The sequence below is a fragment of the Mirounga angustirostris genome, unplaced genomic scaffold (genome assembly GCF_029215605.1).
Source record: "Mirounga angustirostris isolate CCGP_5_RB_7025 unplaced genomic scaffold, mMirAng1.0.hap1 SCAF_1, whole genome shotgun sequence".
Lineage (NCBI taxonomy): Eukaryota > Metazoa > Chordata > Mammalia > Carnivora > Phocidae > Mirounga > Mirounga angustirostris.
In genome coordinates this window covers 213,197,931-213,217,258 of record NW_026991709.1, presented here as the reverse complement: position 1 = coordinate 213,217,258, position 19,328 = coordinate 213,197,931, and the positions used below count along the sequence as shown (strand labels likewise).

At 54.9% G+C, this 19,328-nt stretch overlaps 1 protein-coding gene across 5 annotated transcripts in view; it reads right to left on the bottom strand.

Annotated features, from left to right (window-relative positions):
• Window positions 1-16,797, bottom strand: part of PIP5K1C (phosphatidylinositol-4-phosphate 5-kinase type 1 gamma) — a 50,711-nt gene extending 33,914 nt beyond the window's left edge. For all 5 annotated transcript variants that reach the window (XR_010406224.1, XM_045863335.3, XM_045863333.3 and 2 more), the window contains exon 1: window positions 16,599-16,797. Coding sequence is in view for 4 of the 5 variants with exons in the window: in XM_045863335.3 (XP_045719291.1) it covers window positions 16,599-16,692 (94 nt within the window). In the remaining variant the exon portion in view is untranslated. The remainder of the gene's footprint in view (window positions 1-16,598) is intronic.
• Between the last annotated feature and the right edge of the window lie 2,531 nt (window positions 16,798-19,328).

Here is a 19,328-nt window from a genome sequence, read left to right as displayed (position 1 = left end):
GAAGGGGGCTCATGGGGGCCGGGGGCTGGGGGGACGGGGAGTGACCACTGATGGGGACAGGGTTTCCTTTGGGGTGACGGAATGTTCTCCAACTAGACAGTGGTGATGGCGGCACAACATAGCAAATGTAGTAAAACCCACAGAATCGTGTACTTTAAGAGGGTGAATTTTTTTTTAAGATTTATTTATTTAGTTTAGACAGAGAAAGAGAGCAAGAGAGCGCATGAGCTGGGGGAGGGGCACAGGGAGAGAGAATCCCAAGTGGACTCTCTGCTGAGCACGGAGCCCCACGTGGGGCTCGATCCCACGTCCCTGAGATCCTGACCTGAGCCAAATCAAGAGTCGGACGCTCAACCGACTGAGCCACCCAGGCGCCCCCAAGAGAGTGAATTTTATGGTATGTGAACACATCTCAAAAATGAATCCCTTTAGCTGCAAAACCACTGCCCAACGATGCGCACCACCCAGAACGTTCTCCAGGCTCCACTCCTTCTGGCAGGCAGTGCTGCAAAGTGAGGGTAAAAGCGGCCCAGGTCACGCCGTCCCCCACACGGAGGCCAGAGGGGCCAGGCAGCACCTGACTTAACGATCTTATTCCGCGACCACCATTCCACAGGCAGCGAAACGGGGTTGAAGACACCCAGGTCGAAAGTGAAAAAAACCCTATGATCACATCGCAGAATCCAGAAAGGCATTCGACAAAATTCAACACAAATTTCATGTCTGAAAACTATTAGAAACTAGAGAAACAAACAGAAATGGGCTGATGGGGGAGAAGAACTGCTTTGATTGAAAACAGAATAAAGCGAAAACCCACGGCAAATACACGACGCTCCCCGCAAGAGGAGTGCAGCCGAGAGCCTCCACTACCGTGGGGACACCGGCCAGTGCACTAAGACAAGAAAAGAGAAGGTTTGCATTTTTCACTCTGAGCCCCCTGGAACAGTGAATGGTGTCAGAGAAGGAATTACAAATTTTCCTTAACAACCAATTTCCCAAAGAATATTCTGTTCCTTCCCTCCCTCCCTCGCTCATTCCAAACTGTGAGCATTGAGCATTTCCTGCTTGCTGGGCCCTGCTGTGGGATGAAATGCTATGGACGGTCTGGCATTGTCTAAACATGATGCCTAGTAACAAAAGATTTTAGGCACCCAGAAAAGCACAACACAACATAAAAGACACCAGCAGGTTAAACAGATCTTTTCTTGTTTCTCTCTTCAGTCAGGGGTCAGCAAATGTCTCCCGTGAAGGACCAGTGGAGGCCCGGAGGAAGGGACAGTGACTAGGGTGGAGGGGAGTGACATAAAGGTGGCTCTCACCCAGGGCAGCCCTGCCCCATCTGGGGATGTCTGTGGTTGTCACGCCTGGGGGCCTCCTGGCATGGAGGGGGTGGGGCCCAGGATGCTGCTCGGCCCCCCCGAGTGCTCAGGAGGCCCCCACAGAATGACCTGGCCCTGTGTCCACAGTGCCCAGGACAGACTCCCGAGCCGCCGTGGGGGTGTGCGGTGGGGGGACGGACTCCGGAGCCGCTGTGGGCGTGTGTGGGATGACAGGGGGGCGGGTAGGATGTGGGTGTCAGTATTTTTTAGGTATTTAAAACATTGCAGGATAAAAAACGTATCTAACTGTACTATCCCGTCTACTTTTGCTTTTGCTTGCAGTTCCCCGCAGCAAAAAGCTACCGCATGCACACATTCCCAGTGCGGGGCTGGCGTCCTGAAAGCCACATCCAACCTCTAACACTCGTGGAAGCCAACGGTCACTGGACCCACTGTACAGCTGGGGAGACTGAGGCTCAGAGGTCTGGGCCAGTTCAAGGCAGCAGAGCTGCACAGGGTCCCAGAGACCCCGCAGACTCACTCCGCCCACAAGGGCTGGCTCCCAGGTTGGCTCAACGCAGCCCAAGCTGACCTGTCCTCACGAGCAACCGGGAACTTCCTCGCCAAGCCCTTCTGCGGCTTTCCCGGACCCCCCAGGCCGAGTTGCTGCTCCCGACGGTGCTCCCAAGCACCCGGCCCCATGTCCTGCAGCCATATGGTCACCTGTGTGACCCCCACCACCACCCTGTGTATTGGGCCCAGCATGAGAGCTCCATACCGCTCCCCCTGCATTTGCTGACTTTCGCTCTGCCTCACTGCTCCAGGCACAGACGCTCCTGGCCCTGCGCTCTCCGAGCCGGCACCAGCTCTGCCGAGCTCGCGGCATGCGGTGCTCGCTCTGCGCGGGGTCACCCACACCATCACAGGGGCAGACGGAGACTGCTCCTCTTTCATGGATTCGGATACTGGGGCCCAGACCTAGCACATGAGCGGTCACCCGCCAGTGTCCATCCCCCCGCCCAGCCTGTCGGGTCCTCTGCTGCTCAGGTTCCTTCACACCGTGGGCCCTGGGCCAGGCACATCTCCTCCCCGCCTCCTCTCTGCTCAGTGGATGCCTTCCCCAGCCCATCCTGGGACCCCAGGGATTCCAGGTCTAGCCTCTCCTGGCAGCTCCCTCTGGAACCCACGCCACGCCACCTTCAGAGCGCTCTTGGCTCCACTGAGAGCTCTGGAGGACAGGCCACTTCCCCGTCTCCCTCAGTGACCCCCATACCAGCTCCCAGGCACAGAGCCGACCTCAGTGCGCATTGCGGAGAAATCCTGGAGGGCTGCGTGGAGGAGGAAGCCTCAGGGGAAGAGCATGGGGAATGGAGCTCTCACATGGTCCCTGACCTGGACATCTGATGAAGGGCTGAATGCAAAGCAAGGCCATGAGCTTCCCACCAGGTCTGTGCTGGGCAATGCCTCTCATCTCTCTTCTTCAGAGAGGGAAACTGAGGCTCAAAGAAGTGGGATTAGGGTATTTTATGTTCAGACAGCAGCCTAACTCACACCGCTGGAAGAACAAAGGTGTGTGTGGAGAGGGATATTTTTTTTAAGATTTTATTTATTCATTTGAGACAGATACAGAGAGTGAGCGAGAGCGCTCATGAGCAGAGGGAGGGGCAGAGGCAGAGGGAGAAGCAGGCTCCCCGCTGAGCATGGAGTCTGACACAGGGCTCGATCTTAAACCCTGAGATCACGACCTGAGCCAAAACCAGGAGTCAGACACTTAACTGAGCCACCCAGGCACCTCCCCCCAACTTTAAAAGATTTTATTTGAGAGAGAGAGAGAGAGAGATTTGGTAATATAACTCAGGCCAGCCAACTGTGCCCTGCAGACCAAACCCACAGTCTGTTTTATAAATAAAGTTTTACTGACACATAGCCACGCCCACTCATGTATGACTCTCTACCATGGCTTTTGCACTACAATGGCCGAACTGAACACTTACAACGGAGACCATCCGGCCCTTCACAGCAAGCTTGCCAAGCCCTGACCTAACGGAAGAGGTGTGATGAGCTGCAAGTGTGGCTGCACCTGGGGGCCACCTGTCAGTGCTGCTGTCCTCCCAGCACACCCCCTGCCCCCGCAGGTGCCTGACTGTCCCCTATAGAGTCCCAGGGCAGGGCCCTGCAGGTCAGGAGCCTGAGGCCTGGCTCCCCACCCAACCCGGGAGCCAGCAGCACTCTGCCTAGGTGTGGGGGATGGGGGCTCGTCAAGGGACACCAGGTGGCCATCGCTGGACATGCAACTGCAGACCTCCACAGGGGAAGGGGCCTGTGGACGAGCCAGATCTGAGGACAGGAGGGCAGGAGCACAGGAGCCCCGCCCCAGCAGGTGCCCGATGGAAGATCATGCGCTGTCTCAGGACCAACGTGTGAGGTTTCTTGGCCCAGTTTTCTTCCCAGATATATTTTTACTCCCCGGAAGCCAGGGCTGGTATGCAATACTGCACTTGAATTCTAAAACGCCAGGAGCCACCGAGGCAAGCCAGGGCTGCTCAGCTGGAGGCCCCCCTCGGCCCGGGGCTCGTCACTCATGCAGGTGTCTGCCCGTCAGGCTCTAGGCGGACGGTGGGAACCTGGGGCTGGGCGTTCTCTCAACACGGCAGTAAATTCCCAGTGTGGGCCAGCCTACCCAGCAGGGCGTGTCTAGGCTTCCAGAATCCCAGGGGGCTGGATTTGTTTTACATGGAGGCTAAGTGGGGCACGGCCAGTAAGCTGGCGGAGAGCCAGGCTGGAACCAGGCCCCTGACGCCCACTGGGCTCTGGGATTACCACAGGGGCCCCTGCCCCTCGAGGGTCCCTCTGCGTCAGGCATGGGCTGGCTGCTCAGCTCAAGCTCTCGCTGGTGCTGCATTCCACCCTGTGGGGAGAGGGCCACAACGGCCCCATTCTGCAGATGAGAGAGGGAGGCTCCGAAGCCAAGCGAGCTGCCCGCTGGGGTGGCCAGCCTCCAGGATGGGCTCCGGTGGGCCGGGCCCCCTGGTATCCACATGCTTCTGCAGCAGCTGTGGGTATGACCAATGGGGTACGGCTGAAGTGAGAGCGTGTGAGTTCCGACACAGGTCAGACACTACCGTGTTCCCTTGCTCTTGGATTGCTCTCTGGGGGACAAGTGGTCACCATGTTGTGAGGACACGTAAGTGGCCTGGGAAACCGAGGACAACTGCCACCAGCCACATGAGAGAGCAGCTCAGGAGCGGCTCCTCCAGCCCGGGTCGAGCCTTCAGATGAGGCAGGAGGCTTGCCTGCACCCTGATCTGAGACCCTGCACTGAAGCCACCCAGCTCAGCCACCCCCGGGTTCCGGACACACAGACACCCTGAACTGAGAGCCCACGCCACAACCCCCCAGCTCAGCCACCCCCGGGTTCCGGACACACAGACACCCTGAACTGAGAGCCCACGCCACAACCCCCCAGCTCAGCCACCCCCGGGTTCCGGACACACAGACACCCTGAACTGAGAGCCCACGCCACAACCCCCCAGCTCGGCCACCCCCGGGTTCCGGACACACACCCTGAACTGAGACCCCACGCCGCAACCCCCCAGCTCGGCCACCCCCGGGTTCCAGACACACAGACACCCTGAGACCCCACGCCGCAACCCCCCAGCTTGGCCACCCCCAGGTTCCGGACACACAGACACCGTGATCTGAGACCCCACGCCGGAACCCCCCAGCTCGGCCACCCCCGAGTTCCGGACACACAGACACCCCGAGACCCCGTGCCGCAACCCCCCAGTCAGCCACCCCCGGGTTCCGGACACACAGACACCATGAGATAGTAAACATGTGCCACTGTCTAAAGCCACTACATTTTGGGGTAATTTATTTCACAGCAATAGCTACCTGATATGCTTGGGGTTTCCACATGGCCCCTGAGCACAGATAAGGACAGTGGGTTGGGGGCTTTCTACACAGAAGGCCTCCCTGCCCTCCCCTCCACCTTTTGTGCCCTTACTCACTGCACTCCTGCCACACGGCTTCCTCACTGTTCTTCACATGTGCCAGGCACAGTCCTGCCCCAGGACCTTTGCACACACTTCCCTGATTAGGATGCTCTTCCCCATTTCACCATTCAGGCCTGGATCAAAAGTCTCCTCAGAGAGACCCTCCCTGCACGCCTGGCTGAGACGGCTCCCTAACCCATTCTCCAACCCCCTATCATAACTCCTACCCCTGCTCAGTTCAGACCTTCTCTTTGTGCCTTTGGTCCTCCAGGGGCTGCTCTCTTAGAGGCCAGGAGCCTCCTGAGGCAGGAGTCACGTCTTGCTTCACCGCTACGGCTCAGGGAGGCCTGTGCCGGGCACGGGACAGGGCCACCAGCACCTGCTCCCTTCTCCCTGGTGGTGACAACGGGAGTCACGACAAGGTCTGGGGCCCAGGGTACTAAGGGCTTGGCTCAGGAGGCAAATGGGGGAGCAGGAGCCTCCAGGCACAGCCTGCTTTTTGTCGCTAACCACTGAACCACCAACTCTGACGCTCCAGTCAGCTCCAGCGACCGGCTAGAAAGTAGCAGGAACGTGGACACAGTAACAAAGAGCTGACTTCTGCTGAATGTGGGGCCAGCACCATCTGGTGCACCTACATGTGATTCATCAAACCCTCCCCACAGCCCTGTGAGGTTGGTACTATGGCTACCTACATTTAGCCGAGGCTCTGAGAGGCCAAGTCAGGTCACTGGCCTGAGGTTACCCAGGAAAAAGTGGGAATGGATGAATGTGATTCCGGGCAGTCAGGCTCCAGCCTGAGCCACAAGCACACGGAGGGAAGGAGATGGGGAAGAACCAGCCATGCTAGAGCCAGCAGAGCCTCCCAGGCAGAAGGAGGACCCAGTGCAAAGGTCCTGGGGCAGGACTGTGCCTGCAGAGTTGGGGAATCAGCACAGAGGCCCCAGTGGCTGGAACAGAGTAAGGAGATGAGGACAGGGATGGGACAGGCCTTGCTGCCATTGTCACTGTGAGGACCCACGTGTGGCCTGTTAAGATGAAGGTCTGTCTCCAGCCGCTTCCAGACTGGGGGTTTCCTGGAGGCAAGCCCGGGATCCACCTTGGCCCCTGCTACGACTGGAGGCCAGGCCAGGGCTGGAGTCTGATCCATTTGCTGAATGAATATCCATGCCACCCGTGCAGCTCAAGAGAGCGGGAGAAGGTGGGAATCCTTGACCCCTGGGTGCTGGCCTCTTCCTGTGCTCCTTCTGGGCTCCCCTGGCGACGGGCTTCCCCCAGGCCTGGCACTTCCCCCTTAAGTGCTCAATAACGAGCTGATGAGCAACAGGAATGAGTGACTAGCGTGTGCAGAGTGGCATATTATATGGGTTTAAAAGAACATGGTGGGGGCGCCTGAGTGGCTCAGTCGTTAAGCGTCTGCCTTTGGCTCAGGTCATGATCCCAGCGTCCTGGGATCGAGCCCCGCATCGGGCTCCCTGCTCGATGAGAAGCCTGCTTCTCCCTCTCCCTCTCCCCCTACTTGTGTTCCCTCTCTCACTATCTCTCTGTCAAATAAATAAAATCTTTGGAAAAAAATAAAATAAAAGAACATGGTGGCTCTGAGCTACACTGATAGGAACTAAGAGCCAAGCCAAACTGAATACGTTAAAGTATAAAATGCAGAACAGGGTTAGAAAATTCACATTTCCCCATTTCTTTTTTTAAAGATTTATTTATTTATTTTAAAGAGAAAGAGAGAATGAGGGGGGAGGGGCAGAAGGAGAGAAAGAACCTCAAGCCAACTCCCCGCTGAGCACGGAGGGCTTGATCTCACGACCCTGAACCCAAGATCATGACCTGAGCCAAAACCGAGTCAGACGCTGAACCTACTGAACCACCCAGGTGCCTCTCACATTTCCCCATTTCAAAACTGACTACAAAGCCACAGTAACCGAGATAGTGTGGTCCTGGCATATAAAGACAGACAGAGACATCAGGGAGTGGTCCAGAATACGTCAGTGAGAACCAGAAGTAAACGTACACGTCCACAGTCCACGGATTTTGACAAGGTTGCCAAGACCACTCCAAGGGGAAAGAAGAGTCTCAGCAAACGGCGCTGGGACAACTGGATTTCCACGCACAGAGAATGAAGTTGGACCCTATTTCACACCATATGCAGAAGTGACTCAAAACACAGGAGAAATCTAAAACAACGTAACAGATGCAACAATAAAGCTCTCAGAAGAAAATAGGCCTAAGTCTTCATCACGTTGGGTCAGGCCATGGTTTCTTGCATATGACAACTGAAGCACCAGCAACCAAGGGAAAATAAACTGGACTTACTCAAAATTAAAAACGTTTGTACTTTGGGGCGCCTGGCTGGCTCAGTTGGTGGAGCATGCGATTCTTGATCTTGGGGTCGTGAATTCAAGCCCCACGTTGGGCATGGGGCCTACTTTAAAAATAAATAAATATATATATATTTTTTAATGTTTGCACATCAAAGGACACCACCAAGAAAGTGAAGAGACAACCTACAGCATGGGAGAAAATATTTGCAAATCACAGATCTGAGAAGGGAATAGTATCTAGAATACATAAAGAACACTTACAATTCAATAAAAAAAAATAACTCAAATGAAAAATGAGCAAAGGGTCTGAACATGACATGTCTTCACAAAAGATGTACAAACAGCCAACAAGCCCATGAAAAGACGCTCCACATCACTGATCGGTCAGGGAAACACAGATCAAAACCACAGTGAGAGCACTTCATGCCCACTGGGACAGCCAGAGTCAAAGAGACACACAGGAGCAAGTAATGTCCAGGATGGAGGAAAATCAGAGCCCTCAGGCACGGCTGGTGGGAATGGAAAGTGGGGCAGCTGCTGCGGATAAGTCTGGCAGTTCTTCAAAAGGTTAAACTTAGAGTCTCCACACGACCCGGCACTTCCACTCCTGGGTGTCCACCCAAAAGAAATGACAACATCCATCCACACAAAAACCTGCCTGAGCATGTTCGTGGACACACTATCCACAACAGACAAAAAGTGGAAACAATCCAGTGTCCATCAACAGACAAATGGAGACACAAAACACGCTCTATCCATATTACAGAACGTCACTCAGCCAGGAAGAAGAGCGAGGTGCCCACACAAACTACCACACGGACGGACCCAATGAGGGAGGTGAAGGGCGAAGGCATTCTAAGGGGGAGAGAGCACATGCAAAGGTCCTGTGGGAACAAGATGGGATGCCTTTGTGGAACAGCAAAGAAAGGGTTTGGTGTGGCTGGAGGGGAAGGTACACCTGGGGGTGCCGAGAATGGAGGCAGGGGGCAGTCTCCGGGGGCAGAGCCCTGACCAGCAGCCTACCCTTCCTCCCCAATCCTGAGATCTGTCCTACTCCCCCCACCTCAATCTCACAGCACAAAGCAAATGCGTTTCCAGAGTGGTAAACAGGAAGCCTTGCAAAGGACAGGGGGAGGGAGGCCATTAATCCAGAACTTAGCAGGCCTTAGGCCAGTAGACAGTTTTCCAAAGTCCAAGCATTCAAGAAAAAGAGAAAGGAGATTCCAGAACTTTCACCACCCTCGCCACAAACACGGTTACACACATGTCCATGCCAGACGCAGGCCTCCCACCAAAGTCCAGGGCCTGAGGCTGGAGAGCATCAGGTGGGCTTCCTGAAGAGGCAGGCAGAGGGCCAGCACTGAAGGGACTGGAGCAGGGGGTGGCTCACTCACAACAGTTCAGGTGGAAGGCCTCAGGTGGTGGGGCCGGGTCCACAGAGCGCACGTCTGCCTGGGAGGAAGTCTTGTCTAGTCGGGGCCCTGGGAGACCTGCTGCCCCAGGTCTGAGTGTGATCCCGGACTGAATCCTAGCGAGGGGACAAAGACTGCCATCCAGGACAATTTTGGATTAACTGATAAAACGTGAATCCTGACTGCGGACCAGATTTAAACTTCTTAAACTTGATCCCCGCACTTAGCGAAGAGAATATCCTTGCTTATAGGATACATAGTTGCTCCTTATTTGCAGATCCCTTACCTGCAAATTTACCCACTGGCCATCTGCAGCCCCAAATCAATACTCCTGAGCCTTCCGAGGTCACCCATAGACACACCAGGGGAGTGAAAAATCTGTCACCTCCCGCCCATGTGTCCAGCAGAGGTCACTCGGCCTTCGGGTCTCTTTCTTGTACTACAGATAAGGGCCCTTTCCATGGCCTACTGAGGGGACACGTTTTAAATGTCTGTGCTTTCTGTCGGTGATTTTCAGTGTCCACAGTGGCCCCCGAGTGTAGAGCTGCCATGGTCTGGGGCTCCTGAGCCTAGAAGGCTGTGCGTGATGCGCCTCAGAAAACACACGTTAGGGCGCCTGGGTGGCTCAGTTGGTTAAGCGACTGCCTTCGGCTCAGGTCATGATCCTGGAGTCCCGGGATCGAGTCCCGCATCGGGCTCCCTCCTCGGCGGGGAGTCTGCTTCTCCCTCTGACCCTCCCGACCCTCCCCCCTCTCATGTGCTCTCTCTCAGTCTCTCTCTCTCAACTAAATAAATAAATAAAATCTTTAAAAAAAAAAAAAAAACACACGTTAGACCAGCTTCCGCCGGCTGCCCTGAGTTCAGTGTTAGTGAATCAACGATACATAGTTTACAAAGAGTCTAAATAGAAACACACACACACGTGACACAAATTCCATGTTGAAAATGTCGAGACCAGAGGCTCACGGGGACCTAACCCTGTGTTCCTGCAGGAGGCCTGTTTCATATTCGCGAACTCCGTGTTCGTGGAGACTTCACGGGACAGAACTGCTGGGAATCATGGGGAACCGGCTACACCCACGTATTAGGACAGGGGCATCATGTCTGCAGCTGACTCGCAATGACCCGCAGCACCTCTCTCTCTCTCTCTCACACACACACACACACACACACACACACACGATAATACACGTTCAGTAAAAAGATAACATCACGTGGTGAAATGCCTGTCAGCAGCTGGTGAATCTCGGCTAAGGGCCGAATGCTGCAGTAAGCCTGCAACTTTTCCTGCAGGCTTGAAAATTTTCAAAGTAAGATGTTAAAAAAGAAAAGGTAGGTATGAACACGGAAAACCACCTGGAATGGTGGTTATCTGCTCCTAGAAACAGAGAGCAGGAAACAGAAATCTTCCCTTCCTCCTGACCACAGGTCTGATTGTTGTTTTTTTAAAGGAAACATGTTATTACTTGTAGTTACAGACTTGCCTGCTGCAAGAACCAGGCAGATGAGTGGGACAGAATAGAAAGTCCAGAAATAGACCAGCCACGTGCAGGAATCTGGTATGTGATGAAGGTGGCATCTCAAATCGGGGAGGAAAGCAGATTATCCAGAAAGTGGAGTTGGGACAACCCTGAGCCACCTGGAAAAACATGGAACAGTAAACTCTCTTAACACCTTGTGTGAGGATAAATTCCAAATATAGCAAGACTTTGAAGGATTTTTTTTTTAAGTGAAACTACAGAGGTACTAGAAAAATTATAACCTCAGAACAGGGAACACTTTTCCATCCGTGACACCAAACTGAGAAACCATAAAAGGAGAGATTGATAAATTTGACCACATAAATAGAAAGATACCTGCCTGGCATTAATTACCGTTTTAAGAGAAGATAGGAAAAGACTACTCACGCTATGTCATAAATTAAAAACAAAAACAAAAACCTTTCAGGATATATAAAGAGCTTCCACAAATAAATAAGAAAAAGACCTGAGAGACCAACTGGATATGGGAAAGATACAACTACCCAGTTCCCAGAAAACAAAGGGAGTTCTGAGATGTGAATTATTAAATGTGGGAATGGGGATGAGCAACGAGAAGGGGACTGACTAGCCCAAGCGCACCTCGGGGTGTCCTTCATACACAAATGCCCGAACTGCACCCCACTTCCTTAAACCTTCAACGGCAACCCCACGCATCCAGAATAAAGGCCAAGAAATGTGTGCATGGTGCACACACAAGACAGAAAGCAACTGTGACAAAATGTTGGGGGTTCCTTTTTCCAACCGAAGCCAAAATGCCTTCACACTGGCTCGAGCACGTGGGGCCCCTCGGGCTGGACCCGAAGCCCTCCAGGGTGGCTTGGTGGAGGAGCGGGTGCAGGGCCCCGTGGCTAATCCCCCACATCTCTAATCCCCACACGCAGGCAGTCCAGCTGGCAACGGCAGGCAATCCCCAGTGGGGTCTCAACCGGCCTTGTCATGATTGGTGACACGAGGCTCAGTCACAGTGGCAGGCGATGTGGGCAGAAAGGCCTGGGAGCCCGAGATCCCCGGAGCCAACGTCACAGGGCCGTCATTCAGTGAGCATTACCCTGCGGCCGCAGGCCTCGCCCTGCTCCTGTCCCCTGAATCCTTGGGACCCCGCTGCCCTCACCTTGAGAGGGGCCGAGATGGGGAGCAGGAACTTCACCTGCTCAGAGGCACAGTGTCTGTGGCAAGGCAGGGTCAGCCCCGGGTCAAGACCAAGGTCAAGACCCAGGCTGCCCCTCCTACATCAGCATGAGCCTGCTGGAACTTGCTCCTTCCCGGGCCCTCCCCACCGCCCCCCCACCAGCTCCAGGGCACAGGCCGATCCCTCCTGGGTTCCGCGGCTCCCTCACCCTCCTCAACCCCCACAGCCTCCATTCAGGCCCCCAGCCTGGCTCAGCACAGCTCACCTGCCACCTGCCGTGGGAAGCTCCTTCCCTACCAACCGGCCAGAGTACTGCGCCAGGGCCCCCCCGCCACAGCCCCACATGACTGGCCCTGCCTGTTTCAGGGTCCCCCAAAACACGGACTTTGTTTCCTTGGATCAAATGAATCAAGCTTGTTCCTACCTCAGGGCCTTTGCACAGGCTAATCCCTCTGCCTGGCACACTCGACCCGCGGCTGCATTCCTCCCTGACCACCCCAGCTGCAGCCAGCCCTGCGCTGGCATCACCACGACTGTTCCTTTCCCCACTACGTGCTCACCACTGACCAGCACGCTCTCCTCAGGGGATGGCAAACATTTTCCATAAAGCACAAGACCGTGAGTATTTCTGACTCTGCAGACCATAAGGTCTACAAGCAAAAGTCGTCACAGACAACATGTGAGTGGGTGGGTGTGGCGGTGTGGGAATAAAACTTCATTGACAGAAACTGGGGACGGATGGGCCTTGGCCCCAGAGGTCCAGGCTGCCGACCCCTGATCCTATCTGTTTACTTGTTCGCCATGAAAGCCGCGAGGGAGTGGCCCAGGTCACTGCACCTAGAACCCCCACTGGTCCACGGCAGGTGCGTGATCAAGGTTTAATGAGCACTGTTCGAGGACAAAGTAAGAAGCACCCGCGTGTCCTTGTGTACCCGGAGTCTGATAGTAGACCCGTAACTGTTCCAGGTTCTGCACAGAAACAGCAGACCACATGTGGCCCCCTGGAACTCACCTGTCCCTCTGAGGAGGGAAACTCCCAGCACCCACATGGAGCTGGCTACCTGCCAGGGGCGCTTCTCAGGGCTTGCAAGTCCGTCCACTTGATGGAGCCCCATGAGACAGGTACACGCATCAGACCCATCTCACAGATGGAGACACTGAGGCGGCGTGTCCCCCTAGCTGGCCAAGGATGCACCTGGGATGTGAACCGAGCAGTCTAGCTCCCAAGGCCTCTCCATGGAGGGGACTGAACCGTCAGAGGTAAAAGTGTCACACTGCCAAGAAGCATCCAGGGCAGAATTCCAACTGGGAGCTTTCTGCCTCCAAGGGACACAGCTGACAGGCAACAAGGGGGGGAGGGACCACTAGCCCACAACTACCAAGGAGGCCTCCGAAGACAATGTCCCACCCCAGCCCCGTGGGCCCCTGCTGTTTTTCAAGTGCACCAGGTCTTTGCCTGGGCTGCGCCATCTTCCTTTCCATTCTTCAGGCCTCCTGCAACGTTGGGGGAGGCCTCACTGGGAAGGAGATATTTGAGCAAAAACTTGAAAGAGCTAAGGAAGCAAACAACACAGATATGAAGGATGAATGTTCTAGACAGAGAGCACATGTGCAAAGGCCCTGGGGCAGGACCACGCCTGGTGGGTGGGAGAAACAGCAAAGGAGCCTGTGTGGCCAGAGCAGAGTGGGCGAGGGGGAAAGAGGGAGGAGGGGAGAGCAGGTCGTCCAGGGAGGTGGGTGCCCTGGAGGGCTATGGGCAGAGAAGGGTGGGACCTAAGTCAGTTTTTAATGGGAGCCTTCTGGAATGAGCTGTAGGGAGCAAGGAAGAGACGGGGTACCAGGCCAGCGATGGATGATGGGGCTAGACCAGGTGGGGCAGAGAATACGGGAAGAAGTAGGCAGACTCTGGGTCCATTCTGAAGACAAAACCAGCATAATCTGCCACCAGATTAGATGTGGGAGGGGGCTGGAGGGGGCTGGGAATGAAGCCAACTGTTCTGTGATATCATGCAAGTCGGAAGGACAGGAGGGAAATGGCTCAGAAAACCAGACCACAGCTCAGGCCAAAAGCCCACAGGCAGGTCACAGGTCCCAACAGTTGACCCCATGAATGCATCCAAGCCCCCAAAAGCCAGCGGAGAACTCCATCCGGCCCTTTCTGGACCAGGCCTCGGGAGCAAAGATCAGGGCATTTAAAGTAACCAGATTCTAAACACCAAGACATCATTTCACCTCCATCACACTAGCCAAAACTAAGGAGGCTGGTAACATTCAGAGCTGGCAACACTGTGGCGAGGGTCTCTCTCAGCCCCTGCCAGACCTTTCTGGAAAGCCAGGAGGCATCAGATAACAATTTTCAAGCAGCTCACCACGGCCCAGACATTCCAAAGCAGGGACTTCAACTGCTAGAAGTTAAAGCGCCACAGTTAGGGGCCATGTTCAAGGATGTTTACCACAGCATTGCTGGTAACAGCAAAAGGTGGATTCCAGAAGCAGCCAGAATGGTCCTCAGCAGGAGGCTGGTTGAACTAGTAATGGCTGGTGCCTAAAACGGGCTGTCTTTCCTCAAGCACTCTCAACATGCTGACAGTCACTAACTCAGGTGAGGCTCATCGTAGCCAGCCCCAAGCAGGTATACACATCACCCATTTTACAGATGGGGCTACAGAGGCTCAGAAAAGTCAAGGCATTTGCCCTTCAAAGTCACACAGCAACTGAGTGGAACCCAGGCAGTATAACTGGGCTTTGCCCCCTCTTAACCATGGCCCCGTACTCTCTCTCTCTGAAGAAAGTAATTGATACCAACAAGGGGCTGGGAAGTTCAGATTATTGCAGATAAAAAGCAACCCAAATTATGGAATAACAGAGTGAGACCAAAGGTTCTCATCTAGGGTGACTGTGTCTCCAGGAAACCCTGGAGATGTCTGGGGACATTGATGGTCATCACAACTCAGGGGTGGTGCTCCTGGCATTGAACGGCCGGGGCCAGGGATGCTGCTCAGCCCCCTCCAGTGCCCAGGAAGCTACCTCCAGAACAGAATTTTCCAGCTCAAAACGTCAATAGCGCCGAGGCAGAGAGCCCCTGGTGGGGCACGGAACCATCTTGGCAAAAAATAAGCAGACGTGTTTATGAATTTCTACATTTCTATGAGCAGTAGGACAAGCCTGGACGGTTTTCACCCAAACTTAGGATTTACATCAGGAGAAAGGAGTTTGGAAAGGGAGCAGCCGCTCTTAATTTTAGAGTGAGTGAGCTAAACGATTTCCCAGGGGAGTCAGACTTCTGCGGATTTTGGTGACAGGCAGTCGGGGCTGGCCCCTTATCTTCCAGGTCCCCATGCTTAGACCCAGCTGCTGCTGGGCCTGGGACCTTATCTGCCCTCATCTGGCTCACTGAGCCCCTAATAAAATAAATGTTTGCTATGCGGCTTTCTTGTGGTCACTGAGTCTTGGGCTGTTTTGTCTCTGACCAGCCCCAGTTGGAGGGCTGATGGTGGAGGTCAGGGGTCTGATAAAGGAGGGTGGCTGGGTCCCGGAACCACGTCTAGGGCTAGCCAGGCCAGGGCACCAATCCCCAGCCAAGAACAAGGGCGAGGCAACCGGATGGTCAAAGGAAGCAGGTAATCTACCGAGCGCTTCCAGATGGCAGTAGGGACAGAAGCGGCGGGAGCCTTTCAGAGCCCGGGGCAGGGGGTGGGGGGGACTCTCGCTGGCCCCAGTGCTCTCTCTCCAGACATTTCGCCCACCCCCCGCCCCCCCTCAGCCACACAGCATATCCCGCCTGCCAAGGAAGCTTCAGGAGGCCTGGCGGAGAAGGAGGACGGATGTCCGTGTGGGTGTCTGCAGGGCCTCTGCTAGCGAGGGCTGCCTGGTGAGAGCAGAGGATCCTGCGGATCCGGAAACTTCTGTTTGGAAGCTTGAGAATGTGACCCAGAAGGAAGCTTGGAGGAGAAGGCCACGTCGCTCCTCACACCTGCTGTTCCGGAGGGCGAGGGAGGAAACAGTGCCCTACACACCAACAGTCGCCCTCCAGTGTCCAGGGACAAGGCTGGGAGGGGGGTGACTCTTTTCCCCCCACCTGCCTGCAGAGAGAGCCCTGGCCCTGAAAGCATGGCGAGATGTCATGTCCTCAATCCCCTCCTGTCACAAGGAGGTAAACTGAGGCCCAGAACGGCAATGAATGGCCAGTGCACTAGAAGCCGGGGCTGGTGACCCCCACGAAGAGAGATGGGATAGTCAGGAGGCTGGCCCAGATGCCTCAAAGACCCCCCGCCCCCCGCAACTCCTGCCCTTCTCCACCCAGATGGGCCCACAGGGGGGAATCCCAAGAAGCTGACCCCAGCAAGGCGGCCGGCGCAGGAAGGCGGAGGCACATCTGGGACAGTGTCACCTCCCCGGCCATGCCTATCTCAGAAGCATGGCCGCTCACCAGAACGGGGTGCTGCACCGTCCCACACTCGCAGAGCAGCTCCCCACCCCCAACAAGACTGGGTGGGATGCCGTCCCCAGGCGCCCTCAGCCGGAGGCAGCGCGCCCACCCACCGCGTGGCCTCAGCCCCCCGCCCCGCCCCGCCCCGAGGTGAGGATCCGCGTTCCTCGCACGCCTCCGAAGGGGGTGCTCGCCCCACGGCCTCCCAGACCCGGGCCCCGCACGCGCCCCCGGAGCCCCCGGGCAGGGCGGCGCCCCCGCGAGCCCCCCGCCCGCTGTGTCCCATCCCCCCCCGCGAGCGCCCCCGAGTGGAACGTTCCGGCCTCCCCGCGGCGGGTCCCGGCGCCCCTCCGGCGCTCGGGCGGCTCCACTGGGCCGCGGCCGGGGGAGGCCGGGCGGGCCCACTCGGGGAGCGGGGAGGGAGGGAGGTCCGGCACCGTTACCTGCCGCCGCCCCGCTCTCCGCGGCCCAGGCCGCCTCCGAGGTCACGGCCCCCGCCTCGGCGCTCCCCGCCTCCTCCGGCACCTCCAGCTCCATGGCCGCGCGCGCGGACCGGCGGGCGGGCGGGCGGGCGGCCGGAGGCTGCACCCGAGCTGCGGCCGCCGCCGCCGAACAACAACCGCCGCCGGCTGGAGGGCGCAGGGAGGGGGCCGGGCCCGGGGAGCGGGGGGCGGGCCCGGAGGCGGGGCCAGCGTGCGCCGGCGCACCGCGCGGCGCGCCGCCGGCCGGGGCTCGGGGGCGGGCCTGCGTGCGTCCCCGCGTCTCGAGCGCCCCCTCGCGCCCAGGGGGTGGAAGGGCGGCTCCATGCGCGTCGTCTAATCCTCTTGCTAGAATACCGTCACACGTGGTAAACCCAAGCGCTGTCTACAGTTAATCAGCTACTTAACATCATGTTGCAGATGACACTTACTTATGGTATGTGCTTTGTCATAAGTAGTCGTTATAATGACGTAATAAGTGATGGAATAAGTCAAAATAAATTTGATTTGCACCGGGTGCCTGGGTGGCTCAGTTGGTTAAGCGGCTGCCTTCGGCTCAGGTCATGATCCTGGAGTCCCTGGATCGAGTCCCGCATCGGGCTCCCTGCTCGGCGGGGAGTCTGCTTCTCCCTCTGACCCTCCCCCCTCTCATGTGCTCTCTCTCTCTCTCATTCTTGCTCTCTCAAATAAATAAATAAAATCTTTAAAAAAATTTGATTTGTACTAATAGGCACAGGATATAAAATATGTGTTATTACGATATAGGCATACTAATATCATTGCTAGAAAAAGTATGATGTTATAATAGATAATGTTGGTATATAATTATGAGTGTCATATATAATATAAAACACTATGTATAATACAATGGAAAGTAAGTTATAAGTAACAATGTAATTAAAATGTCAGGCTAGATGCAAAAGCCTCCCAGCAATCTCTCCATAAGTCAGGGACCTATTTCTTGTTTGCCTTTTTTTTTTTTTTACTACTAATACTTTCCCAGTACCTAATATAAAACATAACACCTAGAAGAAAATAAATATTTGACAGTATTGATCAACCAGATGGGGACTATTATCATTTCCGTTTTACACACAAAGAAAACAGTATCTCAGAACGTTGAAGTCACTTACTGGAAATCACAAAGAATCATGCTGCGAATATTTACGTACAGTGTTAAGAATTACTGTGTTCATATTGTCATTAAAGTTTAATGGTGAATTTATTAATGATATGGCTAGGTGTTTACTAATTCTGAGATCATGATTCGGGGGTAATAAATGCTGGTATTATATGTGTTTTGTTCATGACTAACGATTTCTGCTGGGGGGTGAGTGGAGGAGTCTGGGTACCCATGTGGTGAGGGACAGACCTAGGATATTTTCACCCAGGCCTGTCTGACTCGGAGACATGGTCCCTCATCACTGTCTGGGGTGCTGGCAAAGTAGGTGGGAGACTGGGCTCTGGGGTGCTTGGTAATGGAATGATGGGGAATCAGGAAGATGGAGCAGGTCACAGCCACACCCAGAGGTTAGAAAGATGTTTCTGAAATGTTTTCCGTCAAAACAAGGAGACAAATCAAGAAAGGGAAGGATGGAGAACAGGACTCAGGATGTGGCAAAAGGAATCCCCAGCTTCTATCAGAAGAGAACCAACCCAGACTGCAGCCCAAAGACTTAAGGGAATCAAAGGATGAAGGATAAACACAGTGTGGTCCATTCACACACTGCAATGTTATTCTGCCTCAGAAAGGAAGGGACCCTGACACCTGCCACGACTCGGAGGGACCCCGAGGACACTGGGCTCAGGGAGAAGAGCCAGACCCAGAAGGACACATCCCGCAGGACCCCACTCCCAGGAGGTCCCCAGAGGAGTCCCGTCCACACAGATAGAGAGGAGAGGGTGGGAGCCGGGGCTGGGGCGGGGGTGGGGAGTCCGTGCTTCGTGGGGACAGAGTCTCCATGTGGGGAGATGGAAAGTTCTGGAGATGGAGGGGGGGAGTGGTCGCAGGACGGTGTGAGTGTGCTTCATGCCGCTGAGCTGTGCACTTAGAGGTGGTGAGAGTGGTAAATTTTATGTTGTGTGCATTTTACCACCGTTTAAAACAACAATAACAAAAAGCCTCCAGGAAGAGCCCTTTGGACACATGCCATGGATAGATCTCCTGAATCATCTTGAATCTGGTTTTTTTTTTTTTAAGATTTTATTTTTTTAAGTAATCGCTACACCCAACATGGGGCTCAAACTCACAATCCCGAGATCAAGAGTCACACGCTCCACTGACTGAGCCAGCTGGGCACCCCTCATTTTAAATCTATTTTGAAAAATTAGAGAGACGGTTCTCAAAGTGTGGTCCTTGCTTCAGCAGCAGCTTCACCTAGCAGCTTGTTAGAAATGCAGATTCTCAGGCAGCCTCAGACTTCCTGTATCAAACAGTCCACGGGTGGGACCTATAATCTGTAATTTCAAGGAAAACCCCCCAACCCCGGGCACCCTACTCCAGGCGGTTCAGATGCTTGAATTTGACAACTATTGACTCCAACTGGAGAAGGACTGGGGGCTGGGCCAATCATAAGGATCATGAAAAGGAGCCAAATCAAAAAAAAGGAAAATCAACTTTCAGGTTGATTCTGAATGTCTCCTGGAGGGAAGTCAATACTAAGGCTGAAAAAACCAAAAAGTGGCAAAACAGGT